This window comes from Mytilus californianus, unplaced genomic scaffold (assembly GCF_021869535.1).
Source record: "Mytilus californianus isolate M0D057914Y unplaced genomic scaffold, xbMytCali1.0.p SCAF_4, whole genome shotgun sequence".
In the NCBI taxonomy this organism is placed as follows: Eukaryota; Metazoa; Mollusca; class Bivalvia; order Mytilida; family Mytilidae; genus Mytilus; species Mytilus californianus.
Window position 1 is genome coordinate 30,432,864 of NW_026262690.1, and position 19,998 is coordinate 30,452,861.

General features: G+C 32.7%; 1 protein-coding gene across 2 annotated transcripts in view; it reads right to left on the reverse strand.

The window, feature by feature from the left end:
- Positions 1-19,998, reverse strand: part of LOC127739462 (saccharopine dehydrogenase-like oxidoreductase) — a 46,682-nt gene that overhangs the window by 12,974 nt on the left and 13,710 nt on the right. Inside the window, exons 3-8 of one of the 2 annotated variants that reach the window (XM_052201520.1) lie at positions 16,705-16,785; positions 14,907-15,036; positions 12,375-12,421; positions 10,175-10,305; positions 3,078-3,195; positions 433-552 (exon numbers count right to left, since the gene is read on the reverse strand). In XM_052201520.1, coding sequence (XP_052057480.1) covers positions 433-552; positions 3,078-3,195; positions 10,175-10,305; positions 12,375-12,421; positions 14,907-15,036; positions 16,705-16,785 — 627 coding nt within the window. Of the gene's footprint in view, positions 1-432; positions 553-3,077; positions 3,196-10,174; positions 10,306-10,734; positions 10,866-12,374; positions 12,422-14,906; positions 15,037-16,704; positions 16,786-19,998 lie in introns of both variants that reach the window. The other variant, XM_052251257.1, reaches the window with a different exon arrangement.

Genomic DNA, 19,998 nt, shown 5'->3' on the forward strand with positions numbered 1-19,998 from the left:
TCATTAAATTCTGAAGCATACAAAAAGTTTTAAAATGTCTGATGATAAAGTTTAACTCCGGAACAGGACATATGACGTCATACAGGTAAATGCAAAAGACTAGACCAACGATTCAGGGAATTTTTAATTTAACACAATGAGAGTGTTGACCATAAGAGAAATAGGTTTAACAACTCTTGAGAATTGGATATCACTATATATAAACTCTTGTTATTTAATTTAAATAGTAGTTATTATATCAATATAATAATAAACGAGCCTAGGCGAGTTAATTATTATATTGAAATTAAATAACTGGAGTTGATATCAAGTGATATCCAATTCTCATTCGTTATGAAACCTATAGATATCATTTCTTTCTATGTGTTATCATTACTGTTATCTCACAGAAATTATATGGTCAAGTTAGTTTTAGTTATTTCAAATCCCTACCTTGATAAGGAGATTCCTTCCAAAGCTGAACTTAGACAAAACAGCAAATATAATACCAAACAGCATAATTCCTATCAGCTGTAATATTCCTGAGCAAGCTACATAAGGATCAAACTGGATCTGAAATAGATAAACAGGAATAGTAAACCTCTAAAAGTGATTGAAAATAGATTCAGAGCAAAAATTCCTGTGAAATTATCATTGACATTTGATATGATATAGGTTATTTCAATTTTGCCAGGAAATTAGGAATGTTGTTGTGAACTTGAGTATCCCTCTGAATGTTCTGGTATTGAATATTTAAATTATACATGATCAACCGGACTTTTTTAGTTAATATAAAGAATTTTAATTCCCTGTCACCCTCAATAAATATTTCAGTTAACAGCCATGTCTCCTAATTAAACTAGAACTGTGAGTCAACTCACAAAACTGTGTAAAGTTTAAATATCTATCTAACTGTTAGGAATTGGGCTTACAAGACCTTTACCCCATAGTGCAATATTGATGTATTTAAACTTGATTACCTCCCTTCAAACATGTAAGGATTATATTCTTTTATACATGTCCCAAGGCAGTGTTAAACAACTTTGTAAAGTATAATCAATATTGTCTAGCCATTAAGAAAAAGTTACATACACATAGACAGACTTTTTTAAATTTGAAAGCCCAACTTAATCATGTCAGTTTATAAAATTAAATCTTTATTCATATATTCCTGAATATTGTAACAGTGTTCCAGCTTGATCGTTTTCACAGGGCGGTCCGCCAGCCCTTATCCGACTGACGCCCTGTGCCTTTTTGTTAAGACGCCCTGCCCTTTTACGCGAGTCCATGCCTTTATTGTCGTATTATTTTGATGAAAATACTATATAATTCCACCTGTCTTCATGTTTCTGACAAGTTTATGACCCTCAGCTAATTAACATTTACAGCAGGTGTTATAAGCTGTGAAATATTTTCAAGAGTCAAACAGGTGCTTTCTTTATCATGTACTGCATATGCGCGAACGTATTCTTATAAATTTAATAGACACTAAAACGTAAAATATGAAATCATTTAGTATCAAATTAAATGAGAGAAACAAATATATTTCATACTGAGCAACTTAATTTAAATAAATGGAGAATGTGTCCCCATGAGCACAGATGATGCCCCCGCTTGCATACAACATAATAAAAGGACATAACTCAAGAACGATAAAAGTGACGCTACCCAAATTTAAACTTGATCTGAGTTTTAAGGTAATAAGTATTGTGTATAGGTTTCATAATGTTTGGTTGGGGCAAACTTAAGTTCCAGAACAGAAACTAAAGATTTTGCAATTTTTCTATTTATAAAGGGGCATAACTCGATAATGATTGAAGTGACGCTACCAAAATTCAACTTGATTTCTATTTGGTGGTAATAAGCATTGTGTATAAGTTTCATAACATTTGGTTGAGGCAAACTTAAGTTAGAAAACGGAAACTAAAAATTTTGTAATTTTTCCATTTATAAAGGGGCATAACTCTAGAATGGTTTGAATGACTCTACCAAAATTCAAACTTGATCTGTATTTGGTGGTAATAAGCATTGTGTATAAGTTTCATAACATTTGGTTGAGACAAACTCAAGTTAAGGACTGAAACTAAAAATTTTGCAATTTTTCCATTTATAAAGGGGCATAACTCTACATCAGATAGAGTGACGCTACCAAAATTCAATCTTGATCTGTGTTTTGTGGTAATAAGCATTGTGTATAAGTTTCATAACATTTTGTTGAGGCAAACTCAAGTTAGAGAACAGAAACTAAAAAATTTGCAATTTTTCCATTTATAAAGGGATATAACTCTACAACGGTTAAAGTGAGGCCACCAAAATTCAAACTTGATCTGTGTTTTGTGGTAATTAGCATTTTGTATAAGTTTCATAACATTTGGTTGAGGCAAACTCAAGTTAGAGAACCAATTCTGGGACGTACGGACGTACGTACAGACGGACAAGGGTAAAACTTAATGCCCCCTCCGCTATGGCGGGGGCATAAAAATTATCATTTCCTGCCTTTTTGTTAAACACGAACCAATTCGTAGATGAATCCGGATTCATTCTTAATTTATTATCCTCTTGTCACTTCCCGTTTTCATTTCGTATAAAAATCGAAAGTAAACGTGATCTTTTCTCAATTAATTTTAAAAATACTGTCATTTTAATCGTTCCAAGTTTATAAAAATTAATTCCAAATATCGATTTAAATGTTTTTTACAGGCATAATGATTATGCAGTAAAAGAGTCGTTACAATTTCTTTTCTGCTGTGATTGCTGGTTTTAAAAACAGAGGAACCCAACTTTTGTTGCTCAGGAATGTCCCATGAAAATAACTGAAGTGAAACTAGATTTCCGGATCCTTCTTCTAATCTTTATATCTAAGCATCACATCAGTCAAATCATGCAATAACCTAAAGATCCTGGTAAAAGTGACTAGACCCCTGCTGTTTACACTATTAAAGACAATTTTTGACGTGCCCTTTTTGAATTGTCAATCGGCGTGCTAAAGTGCTCTTTTCGTGATTGGTTCCCTGCCCTTTTGAAATCCTAGCTGGAACACTGTGTAAGCATCAATATATCTGAAAATAATATGGAATGGTAGAAACTTATATAATTACAGGTCTCTGTTTCTTGTGTTCATAGTTGTATCTTTGTGTTCTATTGACCACTGATTTATCACTTCCCATGAATGGTACACAGTACTTATTTACTATTTCATTTTTATGTACAGCACCTCTGTAAAATAAAGTAATAGATATATGTCACATTAATAGTTATAACAAAATCTTATGTTATAGTAATATACTAAGCAAAACATATGTTTACCCTATTAAACCATTGCATCGATCCAATATTCGAGGCCTTAAGACTGAAACTTTTTGTATGTATTAGATGTCATACTATCTTAATAAAAAGCAATATTCACCATGCATGCATCAATAACAGAAAAGATCTTTTACCATGTTATGCAAATTAATCAGGTTGTAGTACTTAATTACCAGTATCATTAATATATCCTCAGTATCTTAGCTAACAAAAAGTCATACGGTGACCTATAGTTGTTAATTTCTGTGTCAGTTGGTCTCCTGTGGAGAGTTGTCTCATTGGCAATCATACCACATCATCTTATTTTTATATATATATTTCCATTTGTATTTTTATGTATTCTACTTAACATTAGGCTGATTACATATAAAGGCAATGTGATGTTTTGATAAAATATTATAAATTAATTCATGATTACTGTAAAATGAATTTTAAACAAGAGTGCACACGCTGAAATGTCTTGCCTGCTTTACTGACCATTGATTTTATGTTGAAAGTCTTAAAGATAAAGTTTTAAATAAAAGCATCACAGAAACTCAGGTCAGTTAAATTGTGTCAGACAGACATATACACCTTACATTTTTTTATGCACAAAATATAGTTGACCTATGATTTATGATAATTGAAAAATAGACCATATTAGGTTAAAGTTACGTGATTTGTAAAAAAAAAATTAACATTGACCAATGAACCATGAAAATGAGGTCAAGGTCAGATGATATCTGCCAGACAGACATATACACCTTACAATCATTCCATACACCTAATATAGTTGACCTATTGCTTAAAATACTTGAATAAAATGCTTCGCTGGGGCGCAGCTTGATACGACCGCAGAGGTCGAACCCTGAACAGTTGGGGCAAGTATGGACACAAAATTCAAGCTTGATACAGCTATGACTTTGGATTGTCATTAAATATTTGACACAGCATAGGTTTCTGACACAGGATGAATGTGGTGTAAGAACTGGAAAAAATTTAATTTACCTATTATGGTGGAATATCCATAAACTAAATTGTTTGTTAATTTCAATATATCAAAGAATATGTAGAATTCAATGTTTGATGTAATGTAATAAAGTTGAAATTTGGACCGTTTTTGTTCAATGTGGACCAATTTGGTAACATGTATAAATAATCAAAAATCTAAATACATGGGAGCCCATTTAAATACATCATAAAGGTATTAAAATAGAAAGTCACATCATAGTCATGGCTAAAAATAAACAAAAATCCTTAATCAGCAACATTTAAAGTAATATCTAAAAATAAAATTCCTTTGTAACCATAAAAGCCCATTTAAATACATCATAAAGATATTAAAATAGAAAATGACATCATAGTCATGGCTAAACATAGCAAAAAACCCTTAATCAGCATCATTTAACAGTAATATCTAAAAATGGAAATTACATCATAAAGGTATTAAAATAGAAAATGACATCATAGTCATGGCTAAAAATAAACAAAATCCTTAATCAGCATCAGCAACATTTTATAGTAATATCTAAAAATAAAATTCCTTTGTAACCATAAAAGCCCATTTAAGTACATCATAACAGATATTAAAATAGAAAATGACATCATAGTCATGGCTAAACATAGCAAAAACCTTAATCAGCATCATTTAACAGTAATATCTAAAAATAAAAATTTCTTTGCAACCATAAAAGTAAAATAGAAAATGACATCATAATCATAGCTAAAAATAAACAAAAATATTTTTATTGGCAAATTTTAAATGGAGTTTATTATACTAAAACAAGAAATTTGCAACCATAAACATGATAAAACCCCATTTAAACACATCATAAAAGTATTAAATAATTCAACTACATCATAAGGCTATAAACATAGAAAATGACTTCATAGTCAAGGCTAAAGGTAAACAAAAATCCTTCATCAGCAAAATTTTATATTGGCAAATTTCCAATGAAGTTTATTACACTAAAATTGTTGGCAAATTTCCAATGCATTTATTAACAATAAAGTTATTGGCAAATTTCCAATTTACATAATTTAAAAGCAGTGTAGATGAGATATTTAAATGAGATTGAATTACCAACCTTACACTGCTTTTAAATAATGTTCTTTACTCAATTATTTGTCTATTAAAATGGAAACCCTTGTTTTTTAACCTTTTTTCCCCTTATTCCTTAAACATTAGAGCCATAACCCCCCCCCCCCCCCCAAAGCCAATTATTACTTTCCAATGTAACTTAAATTTCCAATATACATAATTTTAAATTTCAATTCCTCATGATATATAACCGTATCATTATTATTTTCTTTCATATATAAATCTGAAACAACCATCTTTAAATGGAAAATTTTAAAGAAAAAAAAAGGAAAAAAAAAAATCCTACCTCCCACACATTTTTTCAACCCCCTTTTGATTCATCATCCCCCACCTCAATCACAACCTTCAATTTGTGGTATGGTACATTGCAATACAATTTCACAGAGATCCATACACTTGAACACAAGTTTTTGTTGCAAACTAAAAAAATCCTTATTTTTGACCAATATTTGGCCCCTTATTCATAAATGTTTGAGCAATTAACCCCAAAACTCAATTCCTACTTTCTCTTCGTGATAAAAAATAACTAACTTAAAATGTAAATTTTAAACAAAAAAAAAAAGGAAAAAAAAAAATTACCCCTTTTTTGACCCCGCCCCCCCTTATGATTCATCACCCCCACCCCCTTTCCCCCCAAACCAAGCTCAATAACAGCCTTGCCTTTGTGGTATGGTACCTTGTAATACAATTTTAGAGAGATCCATACACTTGAACACAAGTTATTGTCTAGAAACTCAAAAATGCTTATTTTAAACCCCTTTTTAGGCCCCTTATTACTAAACGTTTTGGGCAATTACCACAACACTCAATTCCAGCTTTCCCTTTGTGAAATGGAACCTTGTAGTAAAATTTCAGAAAGATCCATACACTTACACACAAGTTATTGTCATGAAACTAGAAAAATGCTTGTTTTTTGCCCCCTTTTGGCCCCTTATTCCTACAATTTTGAGGCAATTAACCCCAAAATCAATCCCAGCATTGACCCTTTGTGATATGGAATCTTGTGGTACAATGTCAAAGAGATCCATATGCTAACACACAAGTTATGCCTGGAAGTTACAAAAATGCTTATTTTCGGCCCCTTTTTGGCCCCTAATTCCTTAACTGTTGGTACCATAACCCCCAAAATCAATCCCCACCTTCCTATTGTGGTATTGAACCTTATGGTAAAATTTCATAGAGATCCATTTACTTAAACTAAAGTTAGAGTGCGAAAACCATTGTGTATTCGGACGACGACGCCGGACGACGACGACGCCAACGTCATACCAATATACGACCTCAAAATTTTTTTGCGGTCGTATAAAAACAAACCAAACCACAAAAACTTAACATTGACCAATGAACCATGAAAATAAGGTCAAGGTCAGATGATACCTGCCTAACAGACATGTACACTTTATAATCATTCAATGCACCAAATATAGTTGACCTATTGCTTATAGTTTAAGAAAAACAGCCCAAACCACAAAAACTTAACATTGACCAATGAACCATGAAAATGAGGTCAAGGTCAGATGAAACCTGCCAGACTGAAATGTACCCATTACAGTCATTCCATACACCAAATATAGTTGACTATTGCTTATAGTACTTGAAAAACAGACCAAAACACAAAAACTTAACATTGACCAATGAACCATGAAAATGAGGTCAAGGTCAGATGGTACCAGCTAGACAGACATGTACGCCTTACAATCATTCCATACACCAAATATAATTGACCTGTTGCTTATAGTACTTGAAAAACAAACCAAAACACAAAAACTTAACACTGACCCATGAACCATGAAAATTAGGTCAAGGTCAGATGGTACCTGTTAGACAGACATGTACACCTTACAGTCATTCCACACACCACATATAGATGACCTACTGCTTATAGTATTTGAGAAACAAACCTAATCACATAACTTTAACCTTGATCACTGATCCATGAAATGAGGTCGAGGTCAGGTGAACCCTGTCTGACGGACATGTAGACATTGCAAGGAACCAAGATACCAAATATGGTTATCCTATTACATGTACTCATAATAAGAGAGAAATTCACATGACAAAAAAAAACTTTTTTTTTTTTCAAGCAGTCACTGAACCATGAAAATGAGGTCAAGGACATTGGACATATGACAGTCGGAAACTTCGTAACATAAGGTATCTCCATACAAGATATGAAGCATCCAGGTCTTCTACCTTCAGCAATATAAAGCTTTATACAAATAGTTTACGCCTCCGCCGGCGGATAGAAATACCTATGTCTCGCATACTGCGACAAGGCGAGACAAAAATTAGTCTTTAAACAAAAAGATTCATAAGTTTCCATTTTAAATGAAAGCAGTACAGTTCCTACTTATAAATTGTTTAGAAATGAAAAAAAATATTCAGATAAATATGCAATAGAAGCAATAGCAGAGAAATTTGATATAAAATGTCTAAATGGCCATTTTGTGTAAATATATCTAAATATATAATAAACCAGAAGTTGATGAGCAATGAATGTGAAAAGGCTTCAAAGAGTAACGAATGCTCACATCAAGCCCAATAACAAATTTCAGGAAGCTCTTATTTATAGTTGTCTAAAAAAAATGTGAGGAAATTTCATGAATGGGCATTATGTGTTAGAATATTTAAGTATTCAGTAATAAAATGCTCCGCTGGGCGCAGCTTGATACGACCGCAGAGGTCGAACCCTGAACAGTTGGGGCAAGTATGGACACAACATTCAAGCTTGATACAGCACTGAATTTGGATTGTGATTAAATATTTGACACAGCATAGGTTTCTGACACAGAATGAATGTGGTCTAAGAACTTAAAATTTTTTAATTTACCTATTCAAACAATATCATTATTCTTTGCTTTTATATATAAATCAGAAATAACCAATTTAAAATGGAAAATTTTAAAGAAAAAAAATCCCCCCTCAAATTTTTTGAACCCCCTTATGATTCATCATCCCCAAACTCAATCCCAGCCTTCCCTTTGTCGTATGGTACCTTGCAGTACAATTTCAGAGAGATCCATACACTTGAACACAAGTTATTATCTGGAAACTAGAAAAATGCTTATTTTTGGCCCCTTTTTGGCCCCTTATTCCTAAACGTTTTGGGCAATTACCCCCAAACTCAATTCCAGCTTTCCCTTTGTGATATGGAACCTTGTAGTACAATTTCAGAAAGACCAATACACTTACACACAAGTTATTGTCATGAAACTAGAAAAACACTTTATTTTGCCCCTTTTTTGGCCTCATAATTCCTAAAATTTGGAGGCAATTACCCCCAAAATCAATCCCAGCATTCCCTTTGTGATATGGAACCTTGTGGTACAATGTCAGAGAGATCCATACACTAACACACAAGTTATGTCTGGAAGTTACAAAAATGCTTATTTTTGGCCCCTAATTCCTTAACTGTTGGTACCATAACACCCAAAATCAATCCCAACCTTCCTTTTGTGGTATTGAACCTTATTGTAAAATTTCATAGAGATCCATTCAATTAAACTAAAGTTAGAGTGCGAAAACCAATGTGTCTTCGGAAGAGGATGACTACGCCAACGTCATACCAATATATGACCGCAAATTTTTTTTGCAGTCGTATAAAAAGGAAGTTGAGGAGCAATGAATTTGAAAATGCATCATGGTTTAGCATTTTGACATTAAGCCTGATACCAAATTTCAGGAAGTTCTTATTTGTAATTCTGTAAATAAACTGCTTCGCTGAGCGCAGCTAGATACGCCCGAAGAGGTCCAACCCTGAACAGTTGGGGCAAAAATGGACAAAATATTCAAGCTTGATTCAGGTCTGAATTTGGATTGTAATGAAATATTTGACATATTATAGGTTTCTGAATAAATGTAGTCAAAGAACTTGAAATTGGTTATATGAATTGAATTTATATTCAATTAAAGATTTCTTGCTGTTGTTCAATACTTAGTAAATCTGTTGTCAGACTATAAACAAATAAAGTTCAATTAATTCTCAATGTCATATTAGAAATTTATGAAAATAAAAAGGGAGCTTACATCAATAGATATAACCAATTCACCAAAGTTTCATGAAAATTGGTGGCAGCATTTTTGAGTTATTGTCCGAAAACTGGAAAATCACCCCTTTTTTTAATGAATAAAACCCCATAACTCAGAAATGTAAAATGTAAAATTTATAAAATTCTCAAGGGAGCTTACATCAATACATACAAACAATTCACCAAAGTTTCATAAGAATTGCTGAAAGCATTTATGAGTTTTTGTCCGAAAACTGGAAAATCCCCCCTTTTTTTATGAATAAAACTCGGAAATGTAAAATCTAAAATTTATAAAAATCAAAAGGGAGCTCATGTCAATAGATATAAACAATTCACCACAATTTCTTGCAAGTTGGTGAAAGCATTCTTGACTAATTGTCCGAAAACTGGAAAATCACCCTTTTTTTAATGAATAAAACCCCATAACTCGGAAATGTGAAATCTAAATTTTATAAAAAAACAAAAGGGAGCTCACGTCAATAGATATAAACAATTCACCAAAGTTTTATGCAAATTGGTTAAAGCATTTTTGAGTTATTGTCCGACATGTTGACGACGGACAGACGGACGGACAACGGTATACCATAATACGTCCCGTAAACGGGCGTATAAAAATGTGACAAATGTATCATGGGACATACAAATGGACGTAAAGGTAAAGCATTATACTACGGCTCCTTTTAGCAGGGGTATAATTAAAAATCATACCATACAGAAAATTAAAGCATATATTTTTTTATAAGCCAGATAAATAGTGTGCTTTTAACACATTCTATGTTACCGTTTTTGAAGTTTAAAACTTGGCTTTGGTAGTGGTTCTGGATAAAGAGAATGCCTCAAACTCTTCAGCTCACTAGCATGAGCAAAGCCATAAACAGCTGATTCTAATGTTGTCACATTACCTACTAACCCCTAAAACAAATAAGTTCTATGGAAATAGATTTACATCCATAGCCGAATAAAGATTCATACAATCTGTTCAAACAACTCCTGAAGATACAAACTGTTGTATATCAATGGGTTGTTACAAATATTGTATAAATTTCAATATTCTAAAATTATTAACTGTGGGCCAACTTTTTAATGGCAATTTATTTTCAATTGATTAAATAATGTGTGTAGTTTCATTGACATACAATTAATATATGTTCCTTTTAAAATACATGAAATTTGAACATTTTAGTTTTACTTTCAAATCAAATGAAAATAAATTGCTCTTAAATAACAGTTGGTTCACAGCATTTTATGTCCACAATAAACCTATAAATTATTTTCCATGCAAATGCATAGCATATCACAACCATAAGAAATCGTTTGGCAATTTGGTTGTCATGTCTGTACCTTTTATTTAACCTGTATTTTGGTTTTGGTAGTGGTTCAGGGTACAGAGATTTTCTCAGACTCTTCAATTCATTGGCATGAGCAAATCCATAAACGGCTGATTCCAGTGTGGTTACATTAATAGCAGTACCCTTGAAATAGAAATTTAATTGTTGTTTTTTTTTAATAAAAGTACCTTTTAACAAAAACACAGGTAAAACAAATAATTAAGTGATGCTTGTGAAAAGACAAAAAAAAATCATTCCTGAATCATATATTGTTGACAGTTGCTGATATGAAATAATATACTTTGAAAGCTAATCATTTTTTTTACAAAATACTAATGCAACAAATAGCATTCCTTTGAACAAAAAAAATCATTCACCAAACCCTTATTTTGGGATGACTTAAGCTATGAAGTAGGATATTAGGTTTTCTCTTCATTTAGTTCTATTGATGTTTGAAAAAACGCTTGCCAGCTCCTCCAAAGGTTAAAAATATTTTGTGCAGGGACATGATACTATCACTTTATGACATCCTCAATTTTGGATATGTAACATTCTCAAGCAAAGCAAAATCTATATTTGCTTTAGAATATCATATAAATTTCAAAATTCAGCTTTAAGCTCCTCTTCAATTAAGTTTATGTTGTTAATTTCAAAACTTTCTTTTTCAGATTTAAAGAAGAAAGAAGTGCATCCAAATTTATGGGAGAATTAAAGGTTTCATAACAAGAGAGAATTGGATATCGCTTGATATCAACTCGAGTTAGTTAATTTCAATATAATAATAAACGAGCCTATACTGTCCTTTTCGGACGTCAAACTTTAACATCAGACATTTCGAAATTACGCCTCAGAATGTAATAGAATTTGACAGAAAGAAGATTTCCAGATGAAAAGTGTGAGCATTTTGTATATTATTGAAGAAATCATATATATCCGTTGCCATGGACTAAATAAACATTGTCTTAACCTTTGAAAGTTATCAATGACCTAACGTATAGCCAATGGAAATGTCGTAGTATCGTCTAAGATGCTGGATTAGCCAATCAAATACACACTGTTTTCGCATCACACTCCGTACAGTGTGATACAAGGTATATTTCTTCATGCAAGAAATAGATAACAGGCCACAACCATAAGAGAAAGAAATATACTTGGTTCATTTGGCAGATATTTGTCTCTTCTTGAAACACCATAGCTAAATATGACTAATGTTTGAATAAAGTGAAAACTGTTTAGTTCTTAATGCATATGTTCATAAGTGACAACGGTCCATGTTCTAAAATATAAGCAAAAAAAAATGCACACTAGTGACCCACTGTTTGTCCGAGTGCTAAACTCAATCTTTGGATACCTCTCATATGTCAAAAGTTTCTGTTTAACATATAGTAGAAAAACTTTGAATTTCTGACAGTAACAGGTCTTCAACAAGTATGATCTGAATTTAAACTATATTTTATACTGTATAGTTGTTCTATCATTTTTATATGTACATTGTATATATACATACTTTTGTCACTACAAACAATTTTGATTTAGGATGAACACTACGGATATAAACATGATCATCATTGAATCAACTATGCATAACACAGAGAAAAAATCCTGGCAAGAAACTGATTTATATATATATAAAATGAAGGTATACAGTATTACCTCTTTTGCCTCAAAGTCTAGGTAAGCTTCAATGGAATTAATTTCACCTGTTAAAAAAAAACGTTGCTTGAAATATAATTATTGATCAGGTAAATGCTGACAATTTGGCTATCAAAAAGTTCAGTACTATCTTATATTGTTTAAGTTTTTAAATTTGGAAAAATAGAATTTAATATTTTATCCATATCAAGCATAAAAATTTAAGTATGTATCTTATGTATATGCTGCATTTAAAAGTTGTTTTTATAGACAGAATTGATTATGACGGTGTATGATCATTTTCCTTAAATATTGCAACTTTCAATTTTATTTTGATTTAGCCATTGGTTGCAAATAGGAAACCTTTAATTCTATTTGAAAGATATCAATATCTTGAAAAAGTGAAGACATTCAAAATGAAAAGTTTATATAACTAAAGCCACCTAGGAGGATAACCTAGCATATATGTAACTCTCAAATATGTCTACCCCCCCCCCCCCCCCCAAAAAAAAATTTCTATTTCACCCAAACATGTCTTTAAAAACACAAATCGCCCAAATGTGACCTATAATTGACTTTGCTCAAACGTGTCAGATTTTTTGTCTATCAAACGTTTCAGACAGTTGTTATCCACCAAAATGTGTCCACGTTTTTTAGCGCTAATATATCGCCTGTGACTTCAGTTATGTCTATAGCAAATTCAATCAATGCATGATAGGATTGAAGATGTTGGGTTTCTGTTCAAGTCCAAAAGAAAAAAAAAAAAGACAACACTATCCAAGGTTATCAATACAGACGTTCAATTACTGAAGATTAAAACTGATACTGAGTTAAAAGAAACAAAATCCAAAATGGAGACTTCATAAAATTGCAGAGATGGTCAGAGGTCCAAAATGTGAATTGAAGCTATTCAAATTGACAACTTTATTTTAATCTAATAAACAAAAACAAATAATAATCAGTAATTGGAGTGAGAGAACTTACTTGGTACAACTGATATGAGAAAATGAAAACTATCTGATACAATGTTCTGTCTTGGTAATTTTCAAATTTGGCAGCACCCAAACTGATTTTTTTACAATTCTGCATCAATTCGTGGAAATCTGGCCCTTTAAAGAGCTACTGTCATACTACCACTTCTTAGAAAAAAAAATTTGTTAGGGTTCCGCGGAACCCAGTGTCTCGCCTACTTTTTCTGTTAATCGCAGGCTCAACAAAAATGAGGAAGTAAATCAATAACAATATTCCACTTGATACTATCTTTTGATTGTAAGAAGCTTCTGTCCAAGTTTGGTAAAAATCCAGGATAGTTTATGAATCTAATAAATGTTTAAAAACTTTAACTGCAGACTGAATGTAATGTTAACTGGAAGAAAACAAAATTTCCTTCTAGATACTAGCATTTGATCATAAACAAGCTTCTGTCCAAGTTTGGTACAAATCCAAATTGTATAAAAAATATGCACTGTATTTATATCTTTTAATATTGTTTTTATTGGTATAAATATTGATTTTGTTATTAGTAAATTAACACCATACTGAATATTATTGTTATACACATATGCACATTCACGGTACTACAATCTGTCAATACCTATATTTTGGCATTACACAAGGTCATGTTTTTCTCTGAACGTTAATGACGGCTTTACACCAAATCCATTGGATGTTGGATGTGTACTGACCAATTTTTTAGTCTTAAACACATGATTTTTTTATTAGTTGTTATTGGCTTTGAACTAGCTGTCAGTAACTGCAAGTGCTCTCAGATCTTTACTTAGAATCTTTTTTGTTGTGTGGTGTATAGATATGCTGCAACGTCCGGTCTGTGATTTCGTTAGATGTTTTCTGCTTTGTATCGATCTGATGAGTTAAGCCTTTTTCAACTGATTTTTATTATAGTTTGTTCTTATATTGTTCTGTTACACCACTGTCCCAGGTTAGGGGGAGGGTTTGGTGCCAGCAAACTAATTTAACCCTGCCACATTCTGTATGTGCCTGTCCCAAGTCAGGAGCCTGTTGTTCAGTGGTTGTTGTTGCTTCATGTATGTCATATTTGTTTTTTGCAAATTGTTTTGTTATAAATTAGACTGTTAGTTTTCTCACTTGAATTGTTTCCTATTTTCCATGTCGGGGCCTTTTATAGCTGACTATATGTTATGGGTTTTTCTCATTGTTGAAGCCCTTACGGTTTCCCATAATTGCTTACATCCACTTCATTTGAACTTTGGCATATAGATGTCTCATTGGCAATCATACCACATCTCCTTTTTAATAATGGTTGGGTGATCATGAAAAAGACATGTTTTTCCATTCTTCATCAACTAGATATGTTTGGGAATTCAGTGATGTCTTATGGACATGTTTGGGGACATGGACATGTTTAGGGGGATGGACACGTTTCTGAATGTTACATATATGCAAAAAACTAATTCAATCTAAGAAATTTGTAATGAAAAATATGTTCTTCAATGGAAGGCTTGTCATCAGTTATCATTTTTATACAGATCACAATCAGATTTATATTAAAAACTAAACTATATGAGGAATTACCTTGAAACTTGTTTTGTGCAAACACAACTCCCATTTCTGCTGGTATGCTATCAAATCCACATGTTCCTATTACAAACACCCCGGCTTCTTTAGCTTTATTGTTATACATCAGCTGCATCCTTTCAAGGAACTAAAAATGTAAGTCAGAACTAGATGATGAGTCTGTAAGACAGAAATATCCTAACTTAAAAACACCTGTGCAAATAATGTTGGTTACAATAGTCTACATGTTGCTTAACAGAGTTGAAGTAATCATGAAAATTTTTAGAACTGTAATTGTGAAGTTCAAATATCATTGATACACTAAGATACATTTGTGTAAAGGTTTCTGAAAAATGGATCTGCACACAATATTTAACACATATATATGTTTATTTAATTGATATGAAGAAGATATCTAGAATTCAATAAAATAGGATGATACATATATACCCGGTAAGTGGTTATAAGTTACTTATAAAAAATAAAAAGGCTAACCCTTCTTGAAAAAAATTCTTATATGCAAAGGGAATGAACTGTAATTGCTTTAAATTGGCGATCAAGCAGTTCTTTTTTGTATGCTCACTCAATTATTTCCATGGAAAAGCTTTATATTCGAGTTGCAACTGATATTTAAAGGTTTCATAACGAGTGAGAATTGGATATTGCTTGATATCAACTCGAGTTATTTAATTTCAATATAATAATAAACGAGCCTTTGGGGAGTAAATTTAGTAAATTTATATCTAATTAGTAATTTTACTATTTAAATTAAATAACGAGAGATGATATCATGCGATATCCACTTCTAACAAGTTGTTAAACCTATTTCTCTTATGGTCAACACTCTCGTTGTGTTAAGTTAACTTCCACTAACAAATTGGTCTAGTCTTTTGCACATTCAAGTATGACGTCATATGTCCTGTTCCGGTGTCAAACTTTAACATCCGACATTTTAAAACTTTTTGTATGCTTCAGAATGTAATAAAATTTGACAAATAGAAGATTTTCATGTGAAAAGTGTGAGTGTTTTGTATATTATTGAAGAAATCACATATGTCCGTTGCCATGGACGAAATGTACATCATCTTAACCTTTGAAAGTCATCAATGACCCAATGAATAGCTAATGGAAATGTAGTAATATTGTCTCATGATGCTGGATAAGCCAATCAAATTAACTCAGATTTTCGTATCACACTGCATCTCTTCATGCACATGATGCAAGAAATAGATAACAGGCCACAACCATGAGAGAATTTACAATACAATTTAATATATTTTACTTACTCTTCAATGTTATATATTGTAAAATTGTTTAGCTTATTTTCCATTTTTAGTTTAAATTGCTTAAATACTATACAAACTGTAGCCATAAAGAGAACGATTTTTATGCCCCACCTACGATAGTAGAGGGGCATTATGTTTTTCGGTCTGTGCGTCCGCTTTATGCAAAAAAAAAAAATTTATTTGCTTTAATATACAGTTGAATGGTTCCTAAACGTAAAGGCTGTGTTAAGCTTTATTTGCAAACTATCATTTTCTTACATACCTATGTAAAATAATGACACACTACCACTAATCTTTTCAATGCTAACAAAATGATTTTGTTCAGCATTTTGCACAACAAATATCCTTAGATGTAACTTATTAACTGTTTATGTGTTCTCCTTGCACAAATTGCCTTCCTAAATGATACTTTGTGTCATGGGACCTAACGCTTATAAGATTTCGGTCGGGAATCTCAGTAGGTTTATTATCTCCCATTATTTTTCACAAGCAGTAGTTGACATCTCAAAACAATGTACATTATCAGTTACCTGTGGTTCACCACTTATATCCAAATGGCTGGCTCCACCTTCAATACATGCTTTTACAACTTTTTCCCCATGGAAACGGTACTGAAAAGATATAATCAATCTTGCATATTTTAGCTTACCTACACAATGTAATGCAATAATTTTATTTTTACTGTTTGATTGATGGTATAAGCACTGGGTTATAATATTTTGAAGCAGATTGGGACTCTTAAAACTTTCACCAAATGTTACTGTAGTTTAAATCATGTTTTGAAAAAATGATATCAAAAAGTGTCTCACTGGGCTGGTTTAAACCTACAGTAAGTGCAAAATTCCCTTATTTATTTCATCCAAGACAGAAACATTTTGGGTTGTCTGTTAAAACAAAGATCAATGAAGAGGATGGTTCTGGGCAAATGGTGACGTATTTGTGATCATCCAACAAAAAATTTAAGTTTTTGCTTCCTAGACCAGGTCTTTAAAGGTAAAATGGGAAGCACATTGGATCACTGTGTGTTCAATAACTGCCTATCCACAGCAATGAGCTGACACAACTGCATATATGTCAACCCCAATTTTTTACCTTTTGTTTACAATGATTGGAGCATTGAATGCAATAGAAAAGCATCTTATGTCCAAAAAAATTTTAAGGCAAAACTCCCACTCGTATTTCAAAGTATCAGAAAAGGAAATATCATTTGTCTAGCAGATCTGAAAAGTGCACACAAGTTATAACTCATCACTGATGAGCAGTGCAGATTAAATATGAAGTTGTTCTTTTCGGTAGTTTTATGAGAAAAGTGTGACAATTTTTTTTAAGTTCATTCAACATATTACATAAACTGTTAACACAGAGATATGTCTCGCCTTTTTGTAATTTTGATAATGCAAATCTTGAAATTAAAATAACAATACTTTAACATGTAAGTTATGCAAATATTCAAAGTCAATGAACCATGACTGAAAGTACATGGCTAAACAATCTCCATGGAAATGAAATGTGCCAATGCTAATACAACTGCATACCAAATAACATCGACTTATCATAAGTCGTTCCCTTTAAACAAACCTAAACATAAACATTAACTTGTAAACTATGTAAAAGTTTCAAAGACAATGAACCATGATGAGGGAGTGGGGCTATATAATCTCTATGGAAATGAGACTTGACATTAGCAGTTCATCTTAAACTGATCTAATCACAAACTAATATATGTAAAAGAAGCAAAAGTTTCAAAGTCAATAAACCATGACTGAGGGGACTGGACCAAATATTCTCCATGGAAATGAGATGTACTAATGCTTATACAACTGCATACCAATTGACATTGGCCTACCACTAATGGTTCCCCTTGAACTGACCTAATCACAAACTAAAACATGCAAACTAAGCAAAAGTTTCAAAGTCAATAGACCATGACTGAGGGGGCGGGGCCAAATAATCTCCACGGTAATGAGATGTGCCAATGATAATACAACTGCATACCAAATATCATTGACCTACCGCTAGTGGTTCACCATAAACTAGACCTAATCACAAACTAATACATTGTTGACGCCGCCTCCGTCACCGCCAGAAACAGCATACCTATGTCTGGCTTTTTTACTCCGTCAAGGCGAGAAAAAAATTCAAGTGTTGGCAAACAGGAAGTAGGTTTCTAACCAAGATTGGCAAAAAGTGGTCAATACTAGTTTTGACCATGCCGGCGGTAAATATCGGTAAATACTGGCAAATACCGGTCGATTGAAATTTTGAGTGGACATTACTATAACAAGAGTGCACACACTGAAATGTCTCGCCTTCTTTACTAATCATTGATATTATGTTGATAGTCCTAAATATAAAGCTTTATTACAACTGTCACATAAACTTAACATTAACCAAGTAAACTAAACATTGACCAATGAACCATGAAAATGAGGTCAAGGTCAGATGAACCATGCTAGGCAGGCATGTACAGCTAACAATTCTTCCATACAACAAATATAGTTGACCTATTGCTTATAGTTTAAGAAAAACAGACCAAAACACAAAAACTTAACACTGAGCAATGAACCGTAAAAATGAGGTCAAGGTCAAATAAAACCTGCGTGACTGCCAAATAGATCATAAAATATTTCCATACACCAAATATAGTTGAACTATTGCATATAGTATTAGAAAAAAAGACCAAAACTGAACAAACTTAACTTTGACCACTGAACCATGAAAATGAGGTGAAGGTCAGATGACACCTGCCCGCTAGACATGTACACCTTACAATCATTCCATACACCAAATATAGTAGACCTATGGCATACAGTATAAGAAAAACAGACCAAAACACAAAAACTTAACTATAACCACTGAACCATGAAAATGAGGTCAAGGTCAGATGACACCTGCCAGTTGGACATGTACACCTTACAGTCCTTCCATACACCGAATATACTAGACCTATTGCTTATAGTATCTGAGATATGGACTTGACCACCAAAACTTAACCTTGTTCACTGATCCATGAAATGAGGTCGAGGTCAAGTGAAAACTGTCTGACGGGCATGAGGACCTTGCAAGGTACGCACATACCAAATATAGTTGAACTGTTGCATATAGTATTAGAAAAAAAGACCAAAACTCAAAAACTTAACTTTGACCACTGAACCATGAAAATGAGGTCAAGGTCAGATGACACCTGCCCGCTAGACATGTACACCTTACAATCACTCCATACACCAAATATAGTAGACCTATGGCATACAGTATAAGAAAAACAGACCAAAACACAAAAACTTAACTGTAACCACTGAACCATGAAAATGAGGTCAAGGTCAGATGACACCTGCCAGTTGGACATGTACACCTTACAGTCCTTCCATACACTGAATATACTAGACCTATTGCTTATAGTATCTGAGATATGGACTTGACCACCAAAACTTAACCTTGTTAACTGATCCATGAAATGAGGTCGAGGTCAAGTGAAAACTGTCTGACGGGCATGAGGACCTTGCAAGGTACGCACATACCAAATATAGTTATCCTATTACTTATAATAAGAGAGAATCTAACATTACAAAAAATCTTAACTTTTTTTCAAGTAGTCACTGAACCATGAAAATGAGGTCAAGGACATTGGACATGTGACTGACGGAAACTTCGTAACATGAGGCATCCATATACAAAGTATGAAGCATCCAGACCTTCCACCTTCTAAAATATAAAGCTTTTAAGAAGTTAGCTAACGCCGCCGCCGCCGGATCACTATCCCTATGTCGAGCTTTCTGCGACAAAAGTCGCAGGCTCGACAAAAACCACTCTCTACCTGGTCAATT